This window comes from Typopeltis vanoorti, chromosome 12 (assembly GCF_054136105.1).
Source record: "Typopeltis vanoorti isolate ZY-2024b chromosome 12, IOZ_Tvanoo_1.0, whole genome shotgun sequence".
NCBI classification, from domain to species: Eukaryota; Metazoa; Arthropoda; class Arachnida; order Uropygi; family Thelyphonidae; genus Typopeltis; species Typopeltis vanoorti.
The window spans coordinates 91,242,272-91,265,162 of NC_143560.1; the positions used below are offsets into that span (position 1 = coordinate 91,242,272).

A 22,891-nucleotide genomic window follows, 5' to 3' on the forward strand; every position below is an offset into this window, starting at 1 on the left:
CATCTTTTCTGCACAATTCATCAACCCTATGTATTGATGCTAGATGACTACAGAGCTCATAATCAACCACCTTATGGTTCTACACATAGACCTTTTTGTTAACTTTTTTCCATTTGACTATCTTCCAAACCAATACCTCATTCACAACCACAACCTGTAAGGATATCACCATTTGGTGATATCCTGCATCAATAAACCTTGTGTTGCTTCCATCACATGCTGCTTTAGATAGTTATCCTGCAAAACTCAACAAATTCACTTTCCTTGTTACTATACACTATCTCTTCTTTCCAATCCGCATTCCTATAATTAAAATCTCCCATTAGGATCATCTTCCTTTTACTCACCCAATTAATTTGTCTAAACATTTTACAATCAGTAAATGTTTAGACAATTCTTTAGCCTATAACAACATCCTATTAGATAAACTATTCTACTGATCTCAACTTCACACAAAATAGCTTCAAAATCTTCACTATACTTCCACTCTTGAAGGACACAATTCCTCTGCTATCAATAACAGTACTCCCCTCCTATCTATATACAACATTTTGATTAGAAGACATATCTGGAAGATACATGGCTTCTTTTAACCACTCAACTTGACACTTGGGATGAAATATATCAAACATTTTATGCCTTGTATCCATGGTATTGGAATATTATTTCAATATCAACTAATAATTTGCATTATGGCCAGTATAGTGATTAATATGTCGACTTGAAATTTTGCCACCTGACTGAACTGTGTGTCAGCACTAACTTGCAATGGGAAGGGAGAGATAAAAATACATAACTAAATGTATTAGTGAAAGGCCACCAAACAGAACAGGCACAGGCAATTTTTATTGGTGCAAACATTAAAACTGGTGAAATAATAGAAAACGCAACAGAAATTTTGAAACATTAAAAATTTTGATTCAACAGCTCTTAATCCTGATGTTTGTACAGGAGTATTAACAATAAGGTTGAATACTGGTTAGTTCCACTTGGACAAAAAATTCTCATTAGTAAGACATGATTGGTAGGGGATTATATAGTTAAAGAGATAACAATGTAAGGGACTATTTTTTGGGGGAAGAACAGACAGAACAGGAAATGGCAGAAGCATCTCCTGTTCCACCTATTCTCAGTGAAAAATTGCAACCAAGAATGGAAGAGCAAAACAGCAAGACCGTGGGAAGCAATACATCTGAGGCTATATGGCATGACTATAACACACAATCAGTTGCTAATATAAGCTAGAGGTGCAAAGTAAAAAGAAGAGAACGTGCATCACCAAATGAGCTCTATGAGTGCAGAATGAGTAATTATTATGAATGACTTCAACTATGGGAACACAGACTAGAAGAAGAAAAGGACAAGTGGGAAGGAAGGAAAAGAAACGGATGAAGCTACTGTTATGAAGGTAATTCATAACACCAGAGGAACAAAATAAGTAAATCATTTATTGAGTTGCTAATATTTTGCTGGATTTCTAACCAACATCAGGAAAACAAATTACAACTGTGATAAAACAATCAATACTCAATTACACTGTTGCAGAAACAATTCATATTATATATGAAAATGAACTAATGTTCTATCAATGTGCTCTCTAAAAACCAAACTAATCAAGAGAAACTGGGCCAAGTTCTATATCATTCATACAAAAACAACCATGTGTTTCTCTCTCTGTGCATGTGTGTGTGTGTGTGTGTGAGAGAGAGAGAGAGAGAGAGAGAATGCCATACTGTTAGAGCAAATAATGACGTATCTGCTTATCTAAGTATCTTCCAATATGACCAAGTGTAGGTTTCCTCTAAACAGATACTGTGTTTATGCTGTGAAGCACTCTTATGAATAACTACCAATGGCTAAGCATATCATTACTAATACATTTATAGAGAGGGAACCTCAAGTAGGTGATATCAGGATTTGTCCATAATCAAGAGTCACTCTGCTACCTCTAACTGGAGAGGGTGATCATACAGTCATGACCTTGTAACTAAATGTGGAATTTTCAGTTAAGAAGGGATATTATGTATAATTACAGAACTGATTATGAAAACCTTAGAGAGCAGCCCGGAGCAGTACAATAGAAATAATAGCAAAGGAAGGATGCTATCAATGTACTCTTATGAATAACTACCAACAGCTAAGCATATTAACTAAAACAGTATTTCATAGAGGAATTTGGTGATATTATCATGGTCACTCTGCTACCTCTGACCAGAGAGGATAATAATATAGTCTTGACCTGGTAACTAAACATGCGGAATTTTCATTTAAGAAGGGGGTATATGTATAACTACAGAACCAGTGATTATGAAACCTTAGAAAACAGCTTGGAGCAATACTACAGAAAAAATAAAAAGGAAAGGATGCTACCAATGTATGGGAAATGATCTGTGGAAGGGAGCTTCTTCTTCTTTTTTTTTTTTTTTTAAACTCTCAACTCACAATAAGTTAGTACGTGAGTTAAAATGGATGCACAGCAAATAGAAGCCGCAAAAAATAAATAAATAAATTGTGGAGGGAATGGAAAGAGGAAGATGATCAACAAGATTCTGAGCAGTACAAAGTATAGTCAATAGTCATGGAGGGTGACTAGCATGATAATGAAGTCTCAAGCTCAGATTATGAGCATGCCAAAGGAAATCCCAAAAACAGTTCTTGTACTACATAGTAAGTAAAAATAAAATTAATGATGCTAATAGGAAAACTTTAATAGATGTTAATGGCAGGGTGGTGACAGAAGCAGCAAAAATAGTCAAAATACCGAGTGATCACTTTGTGAGAATGTATCATCCAGGTGAAGGTACTGCAGTGACAGATGTGACTGGAACTGATGTACAAAGAGAGATAAATGAAATTGATGTGCTTAATATATTATAAAACCTCAGTGTGAATACTTTGAGAGAAACGGCAGTACCTCTGATCAGACTATTTAATTTAAAGTCTCAAGCTCTGGAGTAGATAAACGAAATAGCCAAACCATGATACTGCTAAACTTCTGCAAAGACATATGAGGACACTAGCATGGATATGAAGCAGGTGGCATAGATAAGAGGGAAAGCAGCTGATTGACAGACATGAACCAATAGTAAATGGTGGAATAAAATCCAAGAGAGGGCAGTTGATTAGTGGTGTGGCACAGGACTCTGTACCTGGACCACTGATATCTATTTACACATTAATAATATAGGAATGATTTCATGAGGAATATATACTTGTTTGCTGTCGATACAAAACTAGAGAAGGCAACAGTTAATAATAGTGAGGTAAGGATGTCTGCAAGGCAATTTAAATAGGCTGACAATGTAAGCAAAGGATAATGGTTGTAAATTTAATGTGGTAAAATGCAAGATTTTGCAAGAAACTGATGAGGATAGGGAATCTGGAATGATGATGAACATGGAGCTGTTCAGAGGGTATATTGCAAAAGTGGCTCAAAGGCTTCACCTGGATGTCAGAAAATAAAGTGACAAGAAGAGATGACATTATTATATCTCTTTATAAGGTTCTGATATTGTCACATCTGCAATAATGTGCACAGATTTAGCCAGCTGGATTTCATGAAGATGTGGATGGAGAAGATTCACAGATAAGTGACCAAAATGGTGACTGTTCTACGGAGTGTTTATGATCAGGACAAACTGAAGGTTTGTTAATTACAAGGTCTAGTTAGATGGAAAAGAGGGCATATGATAAAAACATAAATTACTAAAGGGGCTTATGAATAAATTTTTTCATAAACGCTGAAACAATTTTTTTTTTTCAATATATATGACATGAAGTGAGAGAAAAAAGTGAGGACTAGATTTTTTGAGACTCATTCACCAATTTCCAAATTAGTGAATAAATGGAACAAGTTTCAGAGATAGTTATGACTGATTGTTATTGAATGAGTTTAAAGAGAGACATGTACTATGTTAATATTGATTAGCGTGGATCTCCTGTAATATGATGAGGCTTCATCCCAATGGAGGTTCCTGTATAACAGTAATAATTACTATTTCTAGCTGGTTGGTTGTTTTAGATTTACAGCTGAAGCAACTACAACTATGAGGCCTGTGTATTGTCTGTAAATTGAATCTGGTCAATTTGCCTGTTGTGAGATGAAAAACCCATTCTAAAAGGAAAAATCCCTTCCACTTCTGTATGAGACTGGCTAACTCACCTTCAGTTGAAAAGCGCTGATAACACAAGATTCAAACCTAGGGATTTCCAATCAGAGGGCATCGTCAAAACTGACCAAGCTAAGGAGGCTCACTATTTTTAGTAATTTATTATCAGGTTTCAACATAACAGATATCTGTGGAAAAAACACAACAGAAATGATAATTTTGACATCACAACTCATATCTTGGATATATCCATACTTAATCTTTGCCTTTCTTATACTCTACCTTATATCTTTCATATAAGGTATGTTTTGAGGTAAAACTGCTGTTTTCATTTAATTTTTAACAGTATTCTCCTACCTCACTATTTTAATATTTCACTAGCCTGAATACCTTTAAATATCCAATGAGAAGAATAGATTTTAATAAATTCACAACAATTGAAACCATAATTTTATTGATTATCTCAAATATTGCATCCTGTATGCCATACTAATGACATTAAGAATAAAATTGACAATGATTTGAGTAACACTATATTGCAGGCCTGGTTGACTGAGTAGTTAACATATGTGTCTCTCCAACAAACAGGCTGCACATGTTCGAATCTTGCTATGGACATGGATGTTTGTGGTTGCCTTTGGGTGGTAAATGAGCTGCATTACCTAGTATGAAACCACTGCCTGCTTACTGGAGGCATGAAGTGGACTGAAGAGTTCCATGTAGGGTCTCTAGAGCAGAGTTTCCAGACTATGCAAAAATAAATAAAAAATACAAAATTATTAAAAAAATCTTTAGCCCACCCATGGTATTAATGTACTACAGCTTTACAATCTTTTGTGGGTGGGAGACATAAACAAACATATACACACACAGGCTTCTGCAAACATACAGTACTAAAGTCTACAGCACTATCTAAATAATATTGTTGCTTTCTCTGTTTACTTGATATTTCCTTGTGGTATTGCAAAGATAAGCAAACCAAATGCTTGAAATATTCCAGCAATCTTTTTATCTTTACAGAAACATCTATGTAGATGACAGATTCTTTCAATTGAACACTATTACAATTATGCATTTCGCTAAATGAAAGAAAAAACTATCTGAATTGCTGCATGGATGTCTCTGAAAAGATAAAACAATTGTTGGATATTTCAAGGATTTAGTCTGCTTATCTCTGACAGACCACAAGGGAATATTTTGTCAGCAGAAAAGACAGCAAGATTACACACATTTGGTGCACTTTAGGATTACTGTATTTTTTCTGAACCTAGATACATAGTGAGTTATTCCATTCACTATATCAGTTTTATTCTGAATGACATTAGTATAGTATAAAAAAAAAAAGCTATCAATACTGATATTTTGATCATATCTACTAGCCTAGCTGGTCGAGTGGATAGCATCTCTGCTTGCTAATGAACAAACATGAATGTTTGTTCATCAGCAAGCATGAATTCAAATTCTGTTGTTGTTGTTTGAAAGTTTGTGAATATCTTTCGGGGACAAATAATTTTCAATGTCTGATTGGAGACCACCATTACTTAGTCAAGCTAATTAGACCCTCCATAAGTACCATGTTTGGTCTCTGTAATTCTTTTGATTATCTAGTCCTTAGCCCATCCACTACACTAAAATGTACCGTAGGTTTTGAACCTTTTGTGAGTGGGATTGACACACAAACTTACCCCCTCCCTCTCTCTTAGAACAGGGATTCAGCTTATTCACCTCTTAAATCCACCCATGGGATTTATATGTTTAGTGTCATATTTCAGTCAGTCCCATAAAAAAAATAATAAAAGTTGGTGGGAGTGAATAAAAAAATATGGAAATTACACAACTGAGCATGCAGTGATGGGATATACTCCATTCATAAAACATCAAAATTACAATAGAATTTTTACCTATTTATTTGAGACAGGAAGATCTAATAAAGATCAAGCTTTAAAAAGTAAATTAATTAAATAAAAAAATAATATATATTATATTGGATTATCCTCCTCAGGGGACATATCAGGAATTTGATGATGTATTTTTAAATCCAATATATATTATATTGGATTTAAAAATACATCATCAAATTCCTGATATGTCCCCTGAGGAGGATGTACAGGATTATTATGATAGCACTACATGAAAGAGTTACACCATTATGTTCTTGACAAACACCTCTGTTGTTTGTCAAGACTCCAACACGATCACATCTTATATTTCTGTCTTTTATGGTGCTTTTTCCTGTATCAATCCATCTACATTTTTGTCTTTCTCTGGGTCTTTTTCCTACCAACCTGGCCCAAAACACTTGTTTTGCTTATCTTCCCATTCTGTTTAAGTGACCATACCACCTGAGATTAGCTGTACTCCATAAAAATACTGCAATTCATAAATAGTAAACATCTAAACTGGCCAATAGCTAAGCATGTAGGATTTAAACCTGCAGGCTGAATGGATGGCCAATGATACTATCCACTTGACAAACCAGGCCAGCAAATATGACCAATACAGCAGTGTCAAGAGTGTTTTTCTTCATTTATACCAAACTAATGACATTAAGAATAGAATAGTACATTACATATATATGAAGAATCATGCTGGCTCAGTGGAAAACTGGAATGCTATCCAGTCGAAACAGACTGTGGATTCAAATCCCATCACAGGCATGAAAGTTTGTGAAATTATAAAAATCAAGTGGATATTAAATCCAGCATTATTTCAAAGCCAAATGTAGAAACCATGAGTTTCATAAAAAAAAGTTGACTAGAGAGCTTACAGGAATACACTCGCTGGCATTTACAAGTTGCCCTAGCATGGACCATATAGAAGATATGAGCGCTTGTCCATCAACTGTATATCTCTGAGGATATACAGGGTGTTCGGGATAAATTTGACATATTTATAATTAATTATATTTTTCCGTGATAGTACAAGTTACATGTATTAACACACACTTCTCTTCATTTAAAAGTTTGGACCCTTCTTCATTCATATACAAGATGTCAGAAAGGATGGATAGCTGGAACCCACCTGAATCATGGAAGAGAATAACTTGTATCATGATGATTCGTGCCCGCCATCAAAATAAGGATATTACGACTGCTGCCCAATGCTCCCTGAATACAGTAAAAACAATCAGGCATGAACTAGAGACTTGCAATGGTGACTACGAGGATGTAGCAAGAAGAAAGATCCCTAGCAAACGATCTGATTGCGTTCGTACAGCAGAATTCCTCGCAAATCTGCAGGAACAGGTGTTGAAGAACCCTGGCATTGGAATTCGGGCTTTGTTCGTGGAGTTGCTAACTGTAGTCAAGCCCTGGATAACAAGGGTAGCCAATGGTAGGCCGTATGTATGGCAGCAGGATTCGGCCCCTTGCCACACCTCTGGGAAAAGTCAAAAATGGTTGTCTGAAAATTTCTACGACTTCACCAGTCCAAATGTTTGGCCTCCAAACTCCCCAGACCTTAACCCCCATGGATTATTTTGTATGGGGCGCAGTTGAAAAAGACACCAATCGCACTTCCAGTAATACAAAAGCCCAGTTAATGGATAAAATTAAAACAGTTTTTGCGGCCCTTCCCAGGGAGACTGTAGCATCAGCTTGTTCGAGGTTCCGAAGCAGAATTGAAGTTGTGATCGATGCTAATGGTGGTTATTTTGAGTAAATCTTGTTGATAGTATTGTAATTAACTCTGCCTGTAATGTTTTTTTGTCAATTCATTAAATTTAATAGATACAAAGAAGATTTTCTTTTTCCTTACGAAACTGTCAAATTTATCCCGAACACCCTGTATATATAATCATCTAGTTATAAGATGACTGGTTATTATGTGAGATGTTTTTTATATATATTAAGAAGAATGACATCTGTCATTCTTCTTAATATGTATACAGCAATCCCTCGACGATTAGTGCACCTAATGCGTTCTTTAAAACAGGCGCATTAATCGAATACAATAACCTATGGGAAAAAGTATAATTCATTCCTCAAATTTCTTTCTTGAACCTTAATTATTTTATAAAAGAATTAAGGTATGTCTCAGGGCCTAGTTAAAGGAAAACCATGAAGCTGAAAGACAACAAAACATATTCAGAATTTAAATTTTATTATTCTACTTGTTAACAAAAAATTGAGCTAACGTAGTTTGGCAGGCATTTTTTTTTTTTTTTTTTCCATACAACCTATGGTATGGCCCTATTGCCTCTTCTGCAAATTTTACTGGTTCTCTCTTCAACAGAGTCGGTCTCTAAGCATTGCTGCTTAAAAATTTTGATTGTACGAAAAATATTTTCAAATTGTTTCTGTGAAATCTCTTTTGGCTGACTATCAGTGGTTAAATTTTGTTCATATTCTTCGGGATCTTCCCGCTGTGCATCTAAATTTAGGAGGTTGGAATCACTCAATTCTTCAGAATGGGATTTAATTAACTCTTGGACATTATCATTGAAGGGGAGAAAGAAATGAAGGACGTACGAATTGGTCGTCAACATGCGAAATCACGTGCTTTATAGATAAAATTTCCCAAGTGTTATACATGCAAAATAGTTACCACTTTAAAAACTGCAATGATCATAAAAGAGAAGTTAATTTTCCGTGTAATAATAAACAACTCATTCCAGAAGACGGACTGATTACCCTATTATTGGAATGGATTCTCCTTTTTGTGACATGGCAGAGGTGTCAAAGGGTCTCGAATCTGTGGGTGTACTATAGCAGACGACATAAATTTTGGCGGTAAAAATTTGGAACATAGTATACATAGTGGTAATGTAGTATGCCATTAAAAATAACTTTATAAAATGTTTTAAATCTGTAACTAAATTATTTCATTCTGGTGAGTGATTTTAAAAATAGTTAGCCATAAAAATGTATAGACAAAAATCTTTTAAAATCTGTAACATTCATTTTTAAGATGTATATAGGCGCACTAATCGAATTTGGGTATTGAAAAAAAATGATGCACTAATCGAGAGATTACTGTACTAGGATTGACATAAATATATATTTTATATAGCCGAAAATCTGTTTATATCACAGAACTTAAGAAGTCTTACTTATCTTTATAAGACAGCAGTCAGGCAAATTACCCCCCCCCTCTCAATATCAATAGAAATAAGCTGCTGGTTGGAGTCTCATTCTCTGCTTCATGCTTTTTTTTTTGCAGATAATACATTCATAAGTAATACTCAACTAAACTGCCATCTCTCACTTTCCTCAGAATCTGTTAAAACACCAATGGCAACTAGTCCTACCAATGATTGAACTGTAAGCTCACTAAGCGAACTTTTCCTCCTCTTTATTCATAATTTCCATTTTCATTCTATTTCATTCAAATGACATCGGACAGAAATTTATTACATTTACTGCTAATTAAAGAGAACAGTTCAGTAAATTTGAATTATAGTCAAGTGAAAAGTATAAGAAAGCAATAAACAGCACATCAGTTCATACAGGCTTTCTAGAAGTGGATAACCTTAACGTTCAGCAATGAGTAAATACTCAGTATATCTCCTTATTAAGTAGGATGCTTTCAAGACTAACTATAAAATATTCCTTGAAACCAAGGCATATTTGCAGTAGTACCATGTGGAATAAACTAAGAGCTTATATCTAATATTGTAGTTTAATTTCTTTTCACAGGAATGCACATATTTAAATGAAAAAAAAAAAAAAAAATAGAGCTGTTTGAAAAAGAGAGGAGAAAAAAAAAAAAAAGACTTTCAGAAATACTCAATCCAGAACTGTGCCTCTAATTGCCATCTCTGAAAATGCTGCTAGTAAAGAATTTGAAAAAGGTAAACATCGACATATGAAAAAATTTGTGTCATTTCAACAGCAGAGCTCTTCTTAATTGTAACTACAGCAAGAATGTGTATTAGTATATCTAACACCATAAACATTCTCAGAGGATGCAGCTAATGTATTTAGTCATGCATTTCAAAAATTATGACCAACGTAGAACATGGTTTCTATGAACTTGCACCCACAGTGGCTAACGACATTTGGTTGAATGTGGCTAATGTTCAAAGTAAATCCAAACCTCCCAAGAGTAACATTCCAAAAGAAATATCAGCACTTAGAAAGCAATATAAAAATAAATTATTACAACTAAAGCCAGTAAGGGAACTGTAACTGTCATTATGAACCAAGCAGAGTACAGCAGAAAAATTAATCAACTTCTTAAAGACTCCTCCGCTTATCAGATAATAGATTTTGATCCTACAAAATTCCAAAAGAAAAAAAGTTACATCCTAGCCTGAAAAAATTACCAAAAAATCTTAAACCTTATTATGTCAAACCATCCCTGATATATGGAGTCCCTAAAATTCACGAACCCAATACCTCCCTTTGTCCAATAGTAAATAGCATAGGCAGTCCAACCTACAAACGGGCTAAACATTTATCCAAATTACTTTCCACCCTTACAAGCAACTCTCCCTCCCTCATCTATTAAAAACTTCTTGCACTTAGATAACTCAGACAGATTCTGACATCATGGTCAGTTAAGATATTACCTCACTTTTCACTAATGTACCTTTGACACACTTTACCTTATTAAGCCCCCCCCCCCAACACAAATTATTTAGATTCACCATATATGCAGGTTATTTCTTATGGAAAGGAAAAATATATAAATAGCTAAATGGGACATGCTTTTGGTCTCCCCCAGCAAACTTCTATATCAAGCATTCTGAAAACCAACAATTTGGCTGCGCTATGGTGGTGATGATGTGTTTGCTGTTTGGCCTCATAGTCCCAACACATTAGATACATTTTTGGTGCATCTTAACAGCCAACATCCTAAAATAAATTTCATAAAAAAGAAAGTAATAATAGTCTCCCCTTTTTAGATACACTAGTGACACGACTTCCATTATCCATCTACAGAAAACCCACTCATACTAGTAGGTATTTACATAAACACATACCACCAGCCTTCCCAACAGTATGGCATCCTCAAAAATCTTACTCACCAAGCCAGGGCTATTTGTTCAAATGATACAGCCCTTGAAACTGAGCTCAGGGACTTTCATAATGCCTTTGTAGCCAATGGTTACATTCCATATAAAAATCACAGCAAAACCATTCTCATCCCATATGTTAAGGGGTACATCTGAAAAAATAGTTCAAAGTTCTCTGCCAATATGATCTCCATATTACTTTCAGTTTAAACTGTTTCTGTAATTACTTAGTTCAGTGCTGTGCACCTGTCACAGTCATCATTGTACTCTGATGATGCTGGGTAGAAAACCAGCAAAATATTAGGCTAAGAGTTTAATAAATGTGTTTTTTCCCTCTTGGTGTTGGTTATACCATTAAGCATTATTATGAAAAAAAGACCTGAGGATTTGCACAAAAGACTGATTTACATATGCTATTGATAATACAAATGGTTATTTTCCTAAAATAAAAAACGTTTATAATGCAACAACCAAAGCAAGTTATAATGTAATAACTGTAAAAGAAATAAAGAATTGTGCATCTAATTTATTAACTCTCTTAATTCAGCAATGTGCCAAATGCTTCACTGTCTAAAAAATTGCCAGCACCATATTTTCTGCAATGCATGAGTTAAAATTTAAATTACACTTTTTCACAAAAATTTAATGGAAAGGAGAAAGAAAAGCAATCAAAATCTGGTATAAAGGTCTTCAACCTTTTAAAAGTGGTTGAAGTTATTACATATATAAAAAGAAAAGAAAAAAAAACTTCACCAGATGGCTAATATTAATGAAACAAGGCTCTGGATTAAACTACATCAACAGAAAAACATACATCACAGTTTTCAATTATATAATTTTCTTCTACAATATTTCATGATAAAGAAAACTACATTAACACTTAACAGAAATGAGAACAGACCCACTACAGAGGATTTTACTTATTTTTTACTTTGTAATTCTAAGCAATGTTTTCGTTTTTTTAGTTTTTTAATATAAAAGCTATTAAAAATTCTAGATGTTATGCATCCATGCATTAGTCTACATTGTCTTTTATTCTATGATTATTTTCTATATCTTTGAAAAAAATGATGCTTTGCATCTTGTATCAAATTAAGGGAATGTGCACTACATGACTTTTATTTTTTGAGAAATATAAAAGACATCTTTTTCATTTCAGCTTACTGTAATCTCTCAATTTAACAATAGTTTTGTTGTTTATTTGTAGCTTGAGAAATACAATTGCTAATCCACTTAATCATTTAAATATCTGATCATATATATATATATAGAGAGAGAGAGAGAATTAAATCGAATGCAAAGAAATAACAATTATAAAGCATTCTCAAAAGGATGATGGTTTCATACACCATTCATTCCAAATTCCTTCAGTATTAACTATAAAGAATATAAGCTGCCAGTCTATGATCTCTGCATTTTTTAAGAAATTTAATGTTACATGATTAATAATCCTTGGGAGTGTGTTGTGTGTGGGGGAGAGAATCACAAATTACAAATATGAATTATTTATACATACTGTGTTTCACAAATGACAAATTCTAATATAGTGAGAAGAAAAATGAAGACAATTTTTTAATAGTTGTCATCTTTTACATATTTATCTTGTAACAGCTTTTATGTCACAGTTGACATGACTGTTACATGTTTATCATGAATTCAACAGAACTGCCTTGCAACCCACTGACTCCTTTCTTGAAACTGGTTTTCATATTTCTTCTCTATGTAGAAGCAATGGGAAAATGTAATATTACTTAGAATATGTTTTACATCCTAAGAAATTTGTCATTTTAACTTTTTGATCATTTTATCATGTTTCTTGCAGTTGCTAAAAATATTTAATGCTGCCCATAAGTATAACCAGACTAGAGCTATACAATATGTAGCAAGAAAAATGACATGAAAATAGTCCAAGAACGCTTATTGTGCCAAATGCGAAGTTTAATGTTGGATAACATTAAAAATGAAGTATAATAATAAGAACAAAAAGTATGTTTTCTAGTGATATTAAATAATTCTGATCGCTATGCTCTTCAAATACACTGATTATGCACATATGATCAACGCTTTATGATAAATTTCATTATATAATAAATGTGAAAAAATGCTAGAAAATCATACGTAATACGGCGCATTTAATTGCCCGATAACTAAAGAATTATGAGTGGTTGTGATCTTCGCATAGATGAAATCAAGCTTATCAAATAACTTATAATTTCATGTTTCGATATTTCTGTCCAACTGGAAATTCAAATATATTATTCTGAAGTTAAAAATACTGAAAGTGTTACCATTCAAAGTATTCAAGAATAATAACAACAAAAAAATTCGTAATTGCAAACTCGGGAAGTGCTGTGATCTGAGGAGTATGTGTTAAAACAGTTTTCATTAAGCAATTACGAATTTCCACTTATATGCACATTTATAACAATATACCAGGCGCAAATCTGAAAGAGAAACATCTATCCATAACGGTGTACTAACGCTTAGGTTACGCGATACCTTTAATTCATTCCGCCATAATTAAAGGTAACGTCTATGTTAGTAAACAAAAAGGATGAAAGCGGCATCTTGAGTTTTATCATCATCATATGCAGGTTTATAAATTTCATAAACAAACTTCCAAAACAAACGTTAAAGTTGCATTAAAACTGGAAATCACACTTTTAACAGTTTTCTCCCCATTAATGTGTGATGCGTTTATATATGAAAACATTTGACAAAAGGACTAGGCAGTTCCCTGCATCTATATGAAATTCTATTACTATCATGTGCGTTTACAGAAGTGCAAATAAAAAGGAAATTATGGAATTAATTAGAACTGCTCAGTTCATCAAATCAAAATACTAGGCTTAACATAGCCCATTGTACTAGCGTAGCTGAAAAGAAACGCCCATTCTAAATGTGGAATGATCAAAATCTCCCAGAAATATTTTTATCCAAACATGTTGGCTACTTATTTCTTAACTTTGGAACCCGCAAAAAAAAATAATTGTTAGTGCACTGAAATGCAAGGAAAACTGCATATGCAAAGTGTGAGAACAGCTTCCTGCACTCTGACCCTTCTGAGTAGCAACGCTGGGTAACTGAATTGCGTTAGGTCGATGCACTAAATTTGTTGGGTTAATTTCCCTTCTAATAATCTTACAAAAGCAATACACGAGGTACTTAAGAATTTAACACATCCAAAATTCACTTTATAAGTCATATTTAGTGCAAAATGATGACGCCTTTCCTTACCTCTATATAATATTTTTTCGAGCATGATTTTATTCCCTTGACGTGCGCCATGGAACAATAACAGAGTCCGCCATTTGCAATGGCTCGACAGCGCATGGGCATCGAAATCTAGTGGGATGTTGGGTAATATTATAATCTTCCTATAGAGGACACTACTGATGATTGAGAGAGAGATAGCTATCTGTGGTGCGTTTGTGTAGATTTATTGTTTCGTGTTTCTCGTAATTTTATTTAAGTTTAGAAAATCAGTAATATATACATATCTTGTGTCTTTGTTATGGCTGATGAAGTATTATTTGATTTATTGCATATGGAACTGGTGTGCATGCATTTCGATGAGAAAGAAGGTAAAGATACTGATATTTCAAAATTGGAAAACATTGGATTTTGGACTGGATACCGATTAGTGGAGCGGCTAACACGAGATTGGCCAAGATTGAGGGAAGAGCTCGACGCTATGAAATTCATCTGTAAAGAACTGTGGTCATGTGTTTGCAAGAAACATGTAGATAAACTGTCCACGCATTATCAAAATGGAATTTATGTAATTCAGGAAAATAATTTCAGATTCCTTACTCAAATTACAAATAGTAAACAGTATCTCGAAGTAATTCCTAAATATTTGGCGTTTACATGTGGTCTTATTCGCGGTGCTTTAGCTAACTTTGGTCATATAGGTGTGGTAACAGCCGAAGTGAAATCACCTCCTAGTTGTGAATTCTTTGTGGAAGTAGAACGTGTTTGAAATATCTTCTGCCTTTGGATTTTTGAACCAAATATAAATAACACATAGCAGCAGCTAATTTATCGACACGCATAAATAAAGCTGACATATTTGGTGTTATTTTAGGGGTATAATTTTTAACACAAAAATTGCAATTAGTGTATGACCTTGCTGTGGATACTGATTTGAAGGTGTGAACTATTGTCTCAGGATATGATTACTCAAGAAGCGGTTACTAGAGTGAACGTCTGTTAAGATGCACTGTATATACACACACACATACAGTATAATTTCTATTGCTATTTTGTCCACAAATTTAAGTTACTGAATACAGCACATTCTAAGTAAACAGCCTTAAACTGTTATAATTACATACGTAAAATCGCAGTTGGTATAATTTTTTTGAGAACGTAAAGGAAATATTATATATATATATATATATATATATATATAAGTTCCAGAAATTCGATATTTGTAAAAGATATTTTAACAAATGCATTAAAATTAAATGACAGTAGATGTCTCAAATTTTCCATGTTACTCTAAATTAATATTAATTTTTATGGCTATTTTATGATTTCATTGGCTTTTCACTCATTTTTTTAGGGTATTATTGATATTTTAAAGGCATAGATACATGAAGAATATAAGGAATAATACCAAGGTATGTCCAAAATTATTCCTTATATTCTTCATGTATCTATGTATTTAAAATATCAATGATGCCCTAAAAAATTCAGTAAAAAGCTAATGACATCATAAAAAAGGGTACTCCTAAAGAAAAATAGGCAAAATAGCCAAAAAAAAAAAAAAAAAATTAAATGAGTTATTCTTTTAAGCGACAAATGGGGATTTTTCAAGTAAATACCAGTGTAGGATGTACTTTGTTTTCTCTTGAACCTGCAAATAGTTTCCTTCCTGTTCCTTATTGTTAGTGGGTATAGAGGTTTGCTATTTTGTCCATAAATTTAAGTTACTGAATACAGCACATTCTAAGTAGAAAGCCTTAAAATGTTATAATTACATATGTAAAATTGCACTGGGTATAATTTTTTTTGAGCAACATAAAGGAAATATAAGAGTAAAGTGTAAATGTATTTAAAACCTTTGTTTCAGTGCATATGAGCTAATCAGTATGAACAATTCAGCAAAAAGTCTGCTTAGTTTTCTTCAGATATCAGTGTTAAGAAGTCATAGCAATGAAAACTGTACCCCCTTACAAAAAAAAGTACAGAATAAAATTAATATATTGAAGTATATATAATCTCTTTGCATGTGTCATTCCTTCCAGTATAGCCTTTATAATAATATTTGTTGAAAACATTTTTCTTCCTTATTCTCCATGATTCTTTTCTGCAATGAGTCCCTGGACTCCTTGGAGGTGTCACATAATAATAATATTCTCCTTTTCAAAATAATAATTCTAAATTAGACAGTGATTTTTTCCCTGAACTTGGATATTCCTCACGAATGCTAATTTCTGGATGTGTTAAAGAGTACTCCTAAGAAAAAAGAGCATGTACTGGTTTTGTGATACTTTTTTTGTAATATAAGAATAGATATAAATTTACAAATTTAATAAGGTTACATTGTATAAAATGAAAGGAGTAAATTAAAATTAAAAAAATTTTTTTGGTTTTAAAATGTTACTAAAATACAATTTTGGAGACTTTATTATGTTGGATTTACCCAAGTGGTATGTGCATTGCTATATTTGAATTATTTGATATTCTTTAATGCAATATAAAATTGTCCATATTATAATGATAGTTCATGATATATTCCAGAAAGAACATACTTTTATTAGATCTTAGAGAGGTTTACTATAAGTGCAGATGACTACATAAACTTCTAAGATTTAATATGTAGAATATATATTGTGAAGAGTTGTCATTTTAATATGGACATGCATGCACTTATTATGAGCCTGTCATGTGGATATTACCATAACTGTTATTCTATGCAGTATACCCCTTTGTCATTGATGAAATGAATGTAGCACAACCAGGGCACTTGTAGCAGCATATCTGGACTTTATGATCCTGTTGGGTTCTTCATCTTTCTCATATGGATCAACTATCTCTGGCCATATGCCTGATGTTAACTTGGTTTCTGTTTAGCACACCTATCTTATTATACCTGACACTGTTACACATGCCTTCCTCTTAGGGTAATAGTTTACAAAGATGATCCCATATCAGTACTGTTCAAAATCACTTCAGTAATTTTGAACACTAATAATATGGGATAAAAAACCTTTGCGTATTATTTGTCCCCCTCCTCCCACATGCACACACACACATTATGTACTTGTCTCCTGGAGACAAGTGCACTCTGTACTATTATATGCATTTTACTGGTGGATCTCATGGAGTGTGGAAATGTCTAATCGTTTTGACGGTGTGTGCATGCATGCATGTATAATTGACTGTCCCGTTGTTCTGAGTGCATCAAAAGAAGCCATATTAATAAATAAAAAGTATATGCAAATTTTCATCATATAGTTTACAAATTCAATTTTCATAAAAATAAGTACTTTTGTTTTTTTAAATATTGATCTCATACATAAAGGTAGAAGAACTTTTAAGCACATCAATGCTGTTCATAGGATAAGGGAAGGATTTGGGAAGAAGTTTGATATTTTTCTTGCAGGTTGTAGTTGTTGGGAAATACTTCATGAAAAAGGCTGTTCCAAATGACAGAGGTAAAATGGAATAGAAGAGGAGAAGCAGGTTTAGTGTATTTGCAGCTGTATTGAAAATGGATGCCCCAGCAGAAAGTGGAGGAATGATGGTTGCCAGTTTACTGAAGCAATGACCATGGAAGTACCTGTAGAATAAAGAGCAGAAACAGCGCATCTATGAGATACAGGATAAAGTGGGTCTCTGAGAGAAGAATAATCTGAGTCAAATTGCTCTTCTCTGAATAGCGTAAAGAATTTCTAAGAGGTTTTAGCTGCACCACCCCAACCATGTGAGCAGTATTTTAAAGATGGGTGGAATTGTGTAATTAGTTGGTGGGTGAAAAAAGCATCTTGAGTAGAAGAGAATGCCTCGTTTTTTGGATGCTGAGGAAGCTATTGATATGATGTATTTAAACCAGGAGAAACTGGAGGCAAATGTCAGTGCAGTAGAGAGATTTGGTCCTGTCTGATAATTTGTGTATTACTGAGGGTAAGAATGGATGAGCTGATATCCTTGATGCAGGAGAAAATGCACTTTGGTAGTATTGAAGGCGACTAGGTTCTCCTTGCCCCATTAAAGGACAGTATGGAGAGCAATGTTTAATGCACTGGTTGATGAACTTCCATTATTTCGTCTTAGTCACTCTGACATCTTCAGAGTACAAATAACACTTGTAACATATACAAGGCCACAATACTCAATGAAACACATGGGTGACTAAGTCCGATCTAGGTGGTGTGCTCTCTATGGGCAACCTAGAGAGTACACACACACACACACTAAACTGAGATCTCTGATAATTGTTTCCAAAATTTTGAGAAGTTTTATGCATCTATATTTGTTTACATTAGGTTGATTTCTGAGTGTCGCTGCAGATTATAAAAACAATCTTTCTTTTTCAAATTTATTGCAGTTACCAGAAAAACCACAGCAGGCATAATAGCACTGAGATTCTAGGATGATGGGAGGCGATTTGACTTGGGGTTGTCTATGCAGGAGTTATTCCATTATTACAGTAACCAATGCTTTGTTTTTAGGAACTGTAACAATGGTGCCATCTGGGCTGAGAGAGAGGGCTGGGGGGGGGGGAATTGTAGATGAACAGAGGTTGCATTTGATGCCCTTAGTAAGGGATCAGAAGGTATGGTTTCCATTTAGACAGGAGGTGAGCTTTCTGCTGTTGGCCATTATGAAGTTAGATTTGGATTTATTGTGTGTGTGTTGCTATAGAATGAGTATGAAGCTGCAGTTCTAGATGCAGCATCAGATTTCTGATATGTACTCCCAAGGAGTGTTCAGGTTATTATGACCACACTACATGATTAAGTTTACATTATTATTAATCTTCTATCAACAATTTTCCTCCAAATCAATCTATTACTTGTGACCATTCCATTGTCATAGCTAATACTTCATGCTAGATATGACATGAAGCCTTTGTGCCATTGAGGATAATATCTGTGACCTTTCAGAAGTCATCCTACTTGGTACCTTTGTAGTTCCAAAGGGCATGTGGTTGTGAGAGGTTGAAGGAAGGGTGTTCTCTGAGAAAAATGGAACTTGCCCAAGATTGATCTGAGTTACCAACAGGAGAGTTGACCTTTGCAGTGTGTTTAGAAGGAGAAATGGTTAAAAAGAGATCAAGAGTATTTGGGAAAGTGAATGGGGTTATCAGGAATTCAAGTGGGCAAATATACAATTTGCATTAGGTCATTGCTTATAGCAAAAATTTTTGCATCTTGTCCAGCTTGGTCAATGGTGTTAGTAAAGGAGAGCCAGCTAGAATTCTGGATGTACTCACCTAAGATGACTTCACTATTTGGATAGCTGAATTGAAGTTTGAGCTTAAATGGAGAGGAAGGTGAAGACATTAGAGTGGTTTTTGGAGCGTGCAGACCAGTAAATATAGCAGATGAATCTTACCAAATTGGGCAAGGAAACTTTGTGTCAGAGAAGGTCAAAAGCATGGTATTCTAATGGAAGTTTTTTTTTTTTCAATTGGTTAGACTATAAATTATATAGTCTAACCAATTGAAAAAAAAATTGTTTTGCTTCCTTTTCCCAAGGAAGCAAAACAATGTTTTACACATGAAATATATTCACTTCTGAGCTACTTGTATATAGAGGCTAATGACTTAACATCACTTTAGTATGGGATACATACCCACCTTAGTATGTATGTATCCCATAATGCAAAGCACACATCCCTTTTTTGGACGTGTATAATGCAATGCATAATGGGAAAGGCCTCTACCCAAACCAGTTTCAACCTTTATTGTGTGAAAAAGTAAAGGTTGCTCATCATAGGCCTATAGTAGTTAGTATAGGGGTGCAAGAGAGCCTGATAGTATTAGGATAAAAAAAGACAGATAGATAGCATGAGAGAGAGAAAAGGCCTTAGCTCTTTTATATCATCATATAGCCAAAGGCGATCAGTTTTTCTTTCACCAATCTCATGTAGATGAACAACCAAAAAACCAATTGAAACTAAAGTGAAAAGATGACTGTTATCCAGGTGGTTAGCCCCATCTGGATTAACCACCTTGAGTTGGTCTTCTCTGCCTGGGATTGCTCTCCAGTCATCCCTGCAATTGACTATAAGACTACATTGAATTAAAAGGATGGAACTATTTAAAAAGCCTCTTATAGCAAGAATGGACAGAATTTTACCCCCCCCCCCGGTGAATATTGCATAATGTGGGTGGTCTACACCATCTAGTGATAAATTCGATATCTCCTAGAATGCTTCTTTCTAAATATGAAAAACGTCTAACTGCACAATATTATAAAGCATTTGGATGTCATATTACTGGTTTTCAAATCCATGTTTTTTTCTAATCTTCCATAAATGGTATTTTAATTAATTATAAAAATCAAAATTCTCTTCCCATTGCTGACAGGTGCTCTTTGCTTTATGCGGATGATGTTATACTTCTAAATAAATCCGCTACAAGTCTGCAAGATTCTCTGACTAAATTGAATAGCTGTTGTAATAGATATGGTATGAAGGTCAGCAATAAAAAGACAAAGACAATGAAAATAGGCAGAATCATTGAAAATGTCAACTGTGTTGTGAATGGAGAACCTGTGGAACAAGTAAAACATTTCAGCTACTTAGGCACGATTTTTACTGAAGATGGTAAATTAAATATGGAAATAGACAACAGAATCAGCAAAGCTGGTATGGTGGGAAGTCAATTGAATAAATTCATATGGAATAAGAGAGAAATTAGTCGGAACACTAAATTAGCTGTATACAAGACAGTGTTCAAACTAGTTTTAACTTATGGATCTGAGAGCTGGGTCAGAAGTAAAACACTTGACCAAAGACTAGAGACCGCAGATATGAGAGTCCTGAGAAAGATTAGAGGCATGAACAGATGGCATCAATGGCAATATCATATTAAAAACAAGGATATTAGGAAAGAACTTGACATTGTCAGCATCCAAGAATGTGTTAGCAGAGCTAATCTCAGGTGGTATGGTCACTTAAACAGAATGGGCGAGGAAAGATTAGCAAAACAAGTGTTCTCTGCCAGGTTGGCAGTAAAATGACCCAGAGGAAGACCAAGATATAGGTGGATTGATACGGTACAAAGTGCCCTAGACGATAGAAATATAAGATCTGATAATGTTGGAGTCTTGACAAGTAACAGATTGATTTGGAGGAAAATTGTAGATAGGAAGTTAGTAATGATATAATTTTTTCATGTAGTACTATCATATCCTGTACACCCCCCTTGTGGGTACATGGCAGGAATTTGATGATGATGATGATGATTGCTGACAGGTGGTGGGTATTGTAAAAAAATAACCTGTTAATAGTGGCATGTCCAATACATAATCTGTTCCAAATACGCAGAGCAAGAGGACAGCTGTAGAATGCATGTTCTACTGTTTCCAGTTGGTAACAGATTCGATCTTCGATGTTAAAATTCCTCCATTTGATGGCATTGACTGGAAGGCGATCATATGCAATTCTCCAAGCAAGATCCTTCCTGTTAGGGTACCCTTGGAACTTCAAGTTATGAAACAAAATATTGCCATCAGTACCCAACTGTGGAACTTCAACCTTTATTGAGGTCTCATCATGGGAGTCAGACCTGGGAGATACTAAGATTGAAGTAATGAAGAAGTCATATACAAGTAGCCAAAAGGTATCAAACTTATTAATAAAAATCTCTGGATGAGAGAAAGATATAGAAAGTTTTTTACCTTGGGTTTATTATATGTTAAAGATACCAAGAAATTATATACTTGGTTTTAATCTTTTCCCAAGGAAGCAAAACAATGTTTTGCATGTGAAATATAATCACATTTGAGCTACTTGTATATAGAGGCTAATGACTTTACATCTCATGAGACCTCAATAAATTTTGAAACCTGTCTGGATAGTGGCCCTTTCCATTATGCATAGCATTATACACATCTGAAAAGATGTGGGCAATACATACTAAGACAAGTGATGTGAAGTATATAAAGGCTAATATATATAAGTTTGATTAATTGATTGTTTCATCATTTAACCTACAGAATGAAATTGAGTACACTGAATTGTGCAAAACAGTCAGTAAATGTATCACAGAAGAAATAAGAAAATTCAATTGTAAATTCATACAACAAACAATTGAAAACAACCATAGTCTCAAAAGAAAAAAAAGCCAAACAGCAATTAATGAACAACAGATGGTTGCAGTCAAACTACAAGATGGCACCATCAGCAGAGATAGATATGCTATAGCAAAAAGAATTTAAGAATTCTATTCACTATTATATTATATTATATTAGGATGAAGAAAAATGAAAATGAAGAAAATGAAGAAAACTATGACACAGCTGAAGTACCACAGATTCTACCAGAAGAAGTTATGCAGAGCATGCAAAGCTGCCAAAATGGGAAAGCTACAGGTGAGGATGGAGTTATAGCTGAACTTCTAAAAACAGGTGGAGAAATAATATACAAGCTCTTAGCAAAACTATTTACTTTATGCTTGAAGAAAAATTATGTACCAACATGGAAGAAGGCTACCCTAATTCTGATACATAAAAAAGGTGAGATAGAAGACGACGAACAACCAACCTATCAGTGGTCTACAAAGTGTTTTACAAAAGTCTTAGCTCGTAGGCTTTGTGCGACTCTGGACCTAGGACCCAGCACAACCAAAAGAACAGGCAGGCT

At 34.1% G+C, this 22,891-nt stretch overlaps 2 protein-coding genes across 4 annotated transcripts in view; one reads left to right on the plus strand and one right to left on the minus strand.

The window, feature by feature from the left end:
- LOC150100998 (uncharacterized) overlaps positions 1-14,367 on the minus strand; it is a 402,791-nt gene extending 388,424 nt beyond the window's left edge. For all 3 annotated transcript variants that reach the window (XM_090402275.1, XM_090402273.1, XM_090402276.1), the window contains exon 1: positions 14,305-14,367. The gene's annotated coding sequence lies outside the window, so the exon portion shown is untranslated. The remainder of the gene's footprint in view (positions 1-14,304) is intronic.
- A 115-nt stretch (positions 14,368-14,482) lies between these two features.
- Trs33 (trafficking protein particle complex subunit Trs33) lies at positions 14,483-16,284 on the plus strand. Its single transcript, XM_090401725.1, has one exon. The coding sequence runs from the start codon at positions 14,582-14,584 to the stop codon at positions 15,047-15,049; it is 468 nt and encodes a 155-aa protein (XP_090257851.1). The 5' UTR covers positions 14,483-14,581; the 3' UTR covers positions 15,050-16,284.
- Positions 16,285-22,891: the final 6,607 nt, after the last annotated feature.

Bases quoted from the DNA above. Each gene is read 5' to 3' on its own strand.
- Trs33 (XM_090401725.1), top strand. From the start codon at position 14,582: ATGGCTGATGAAGTATTATTTGATTTATTGCATATGGAACTGGTGTGC.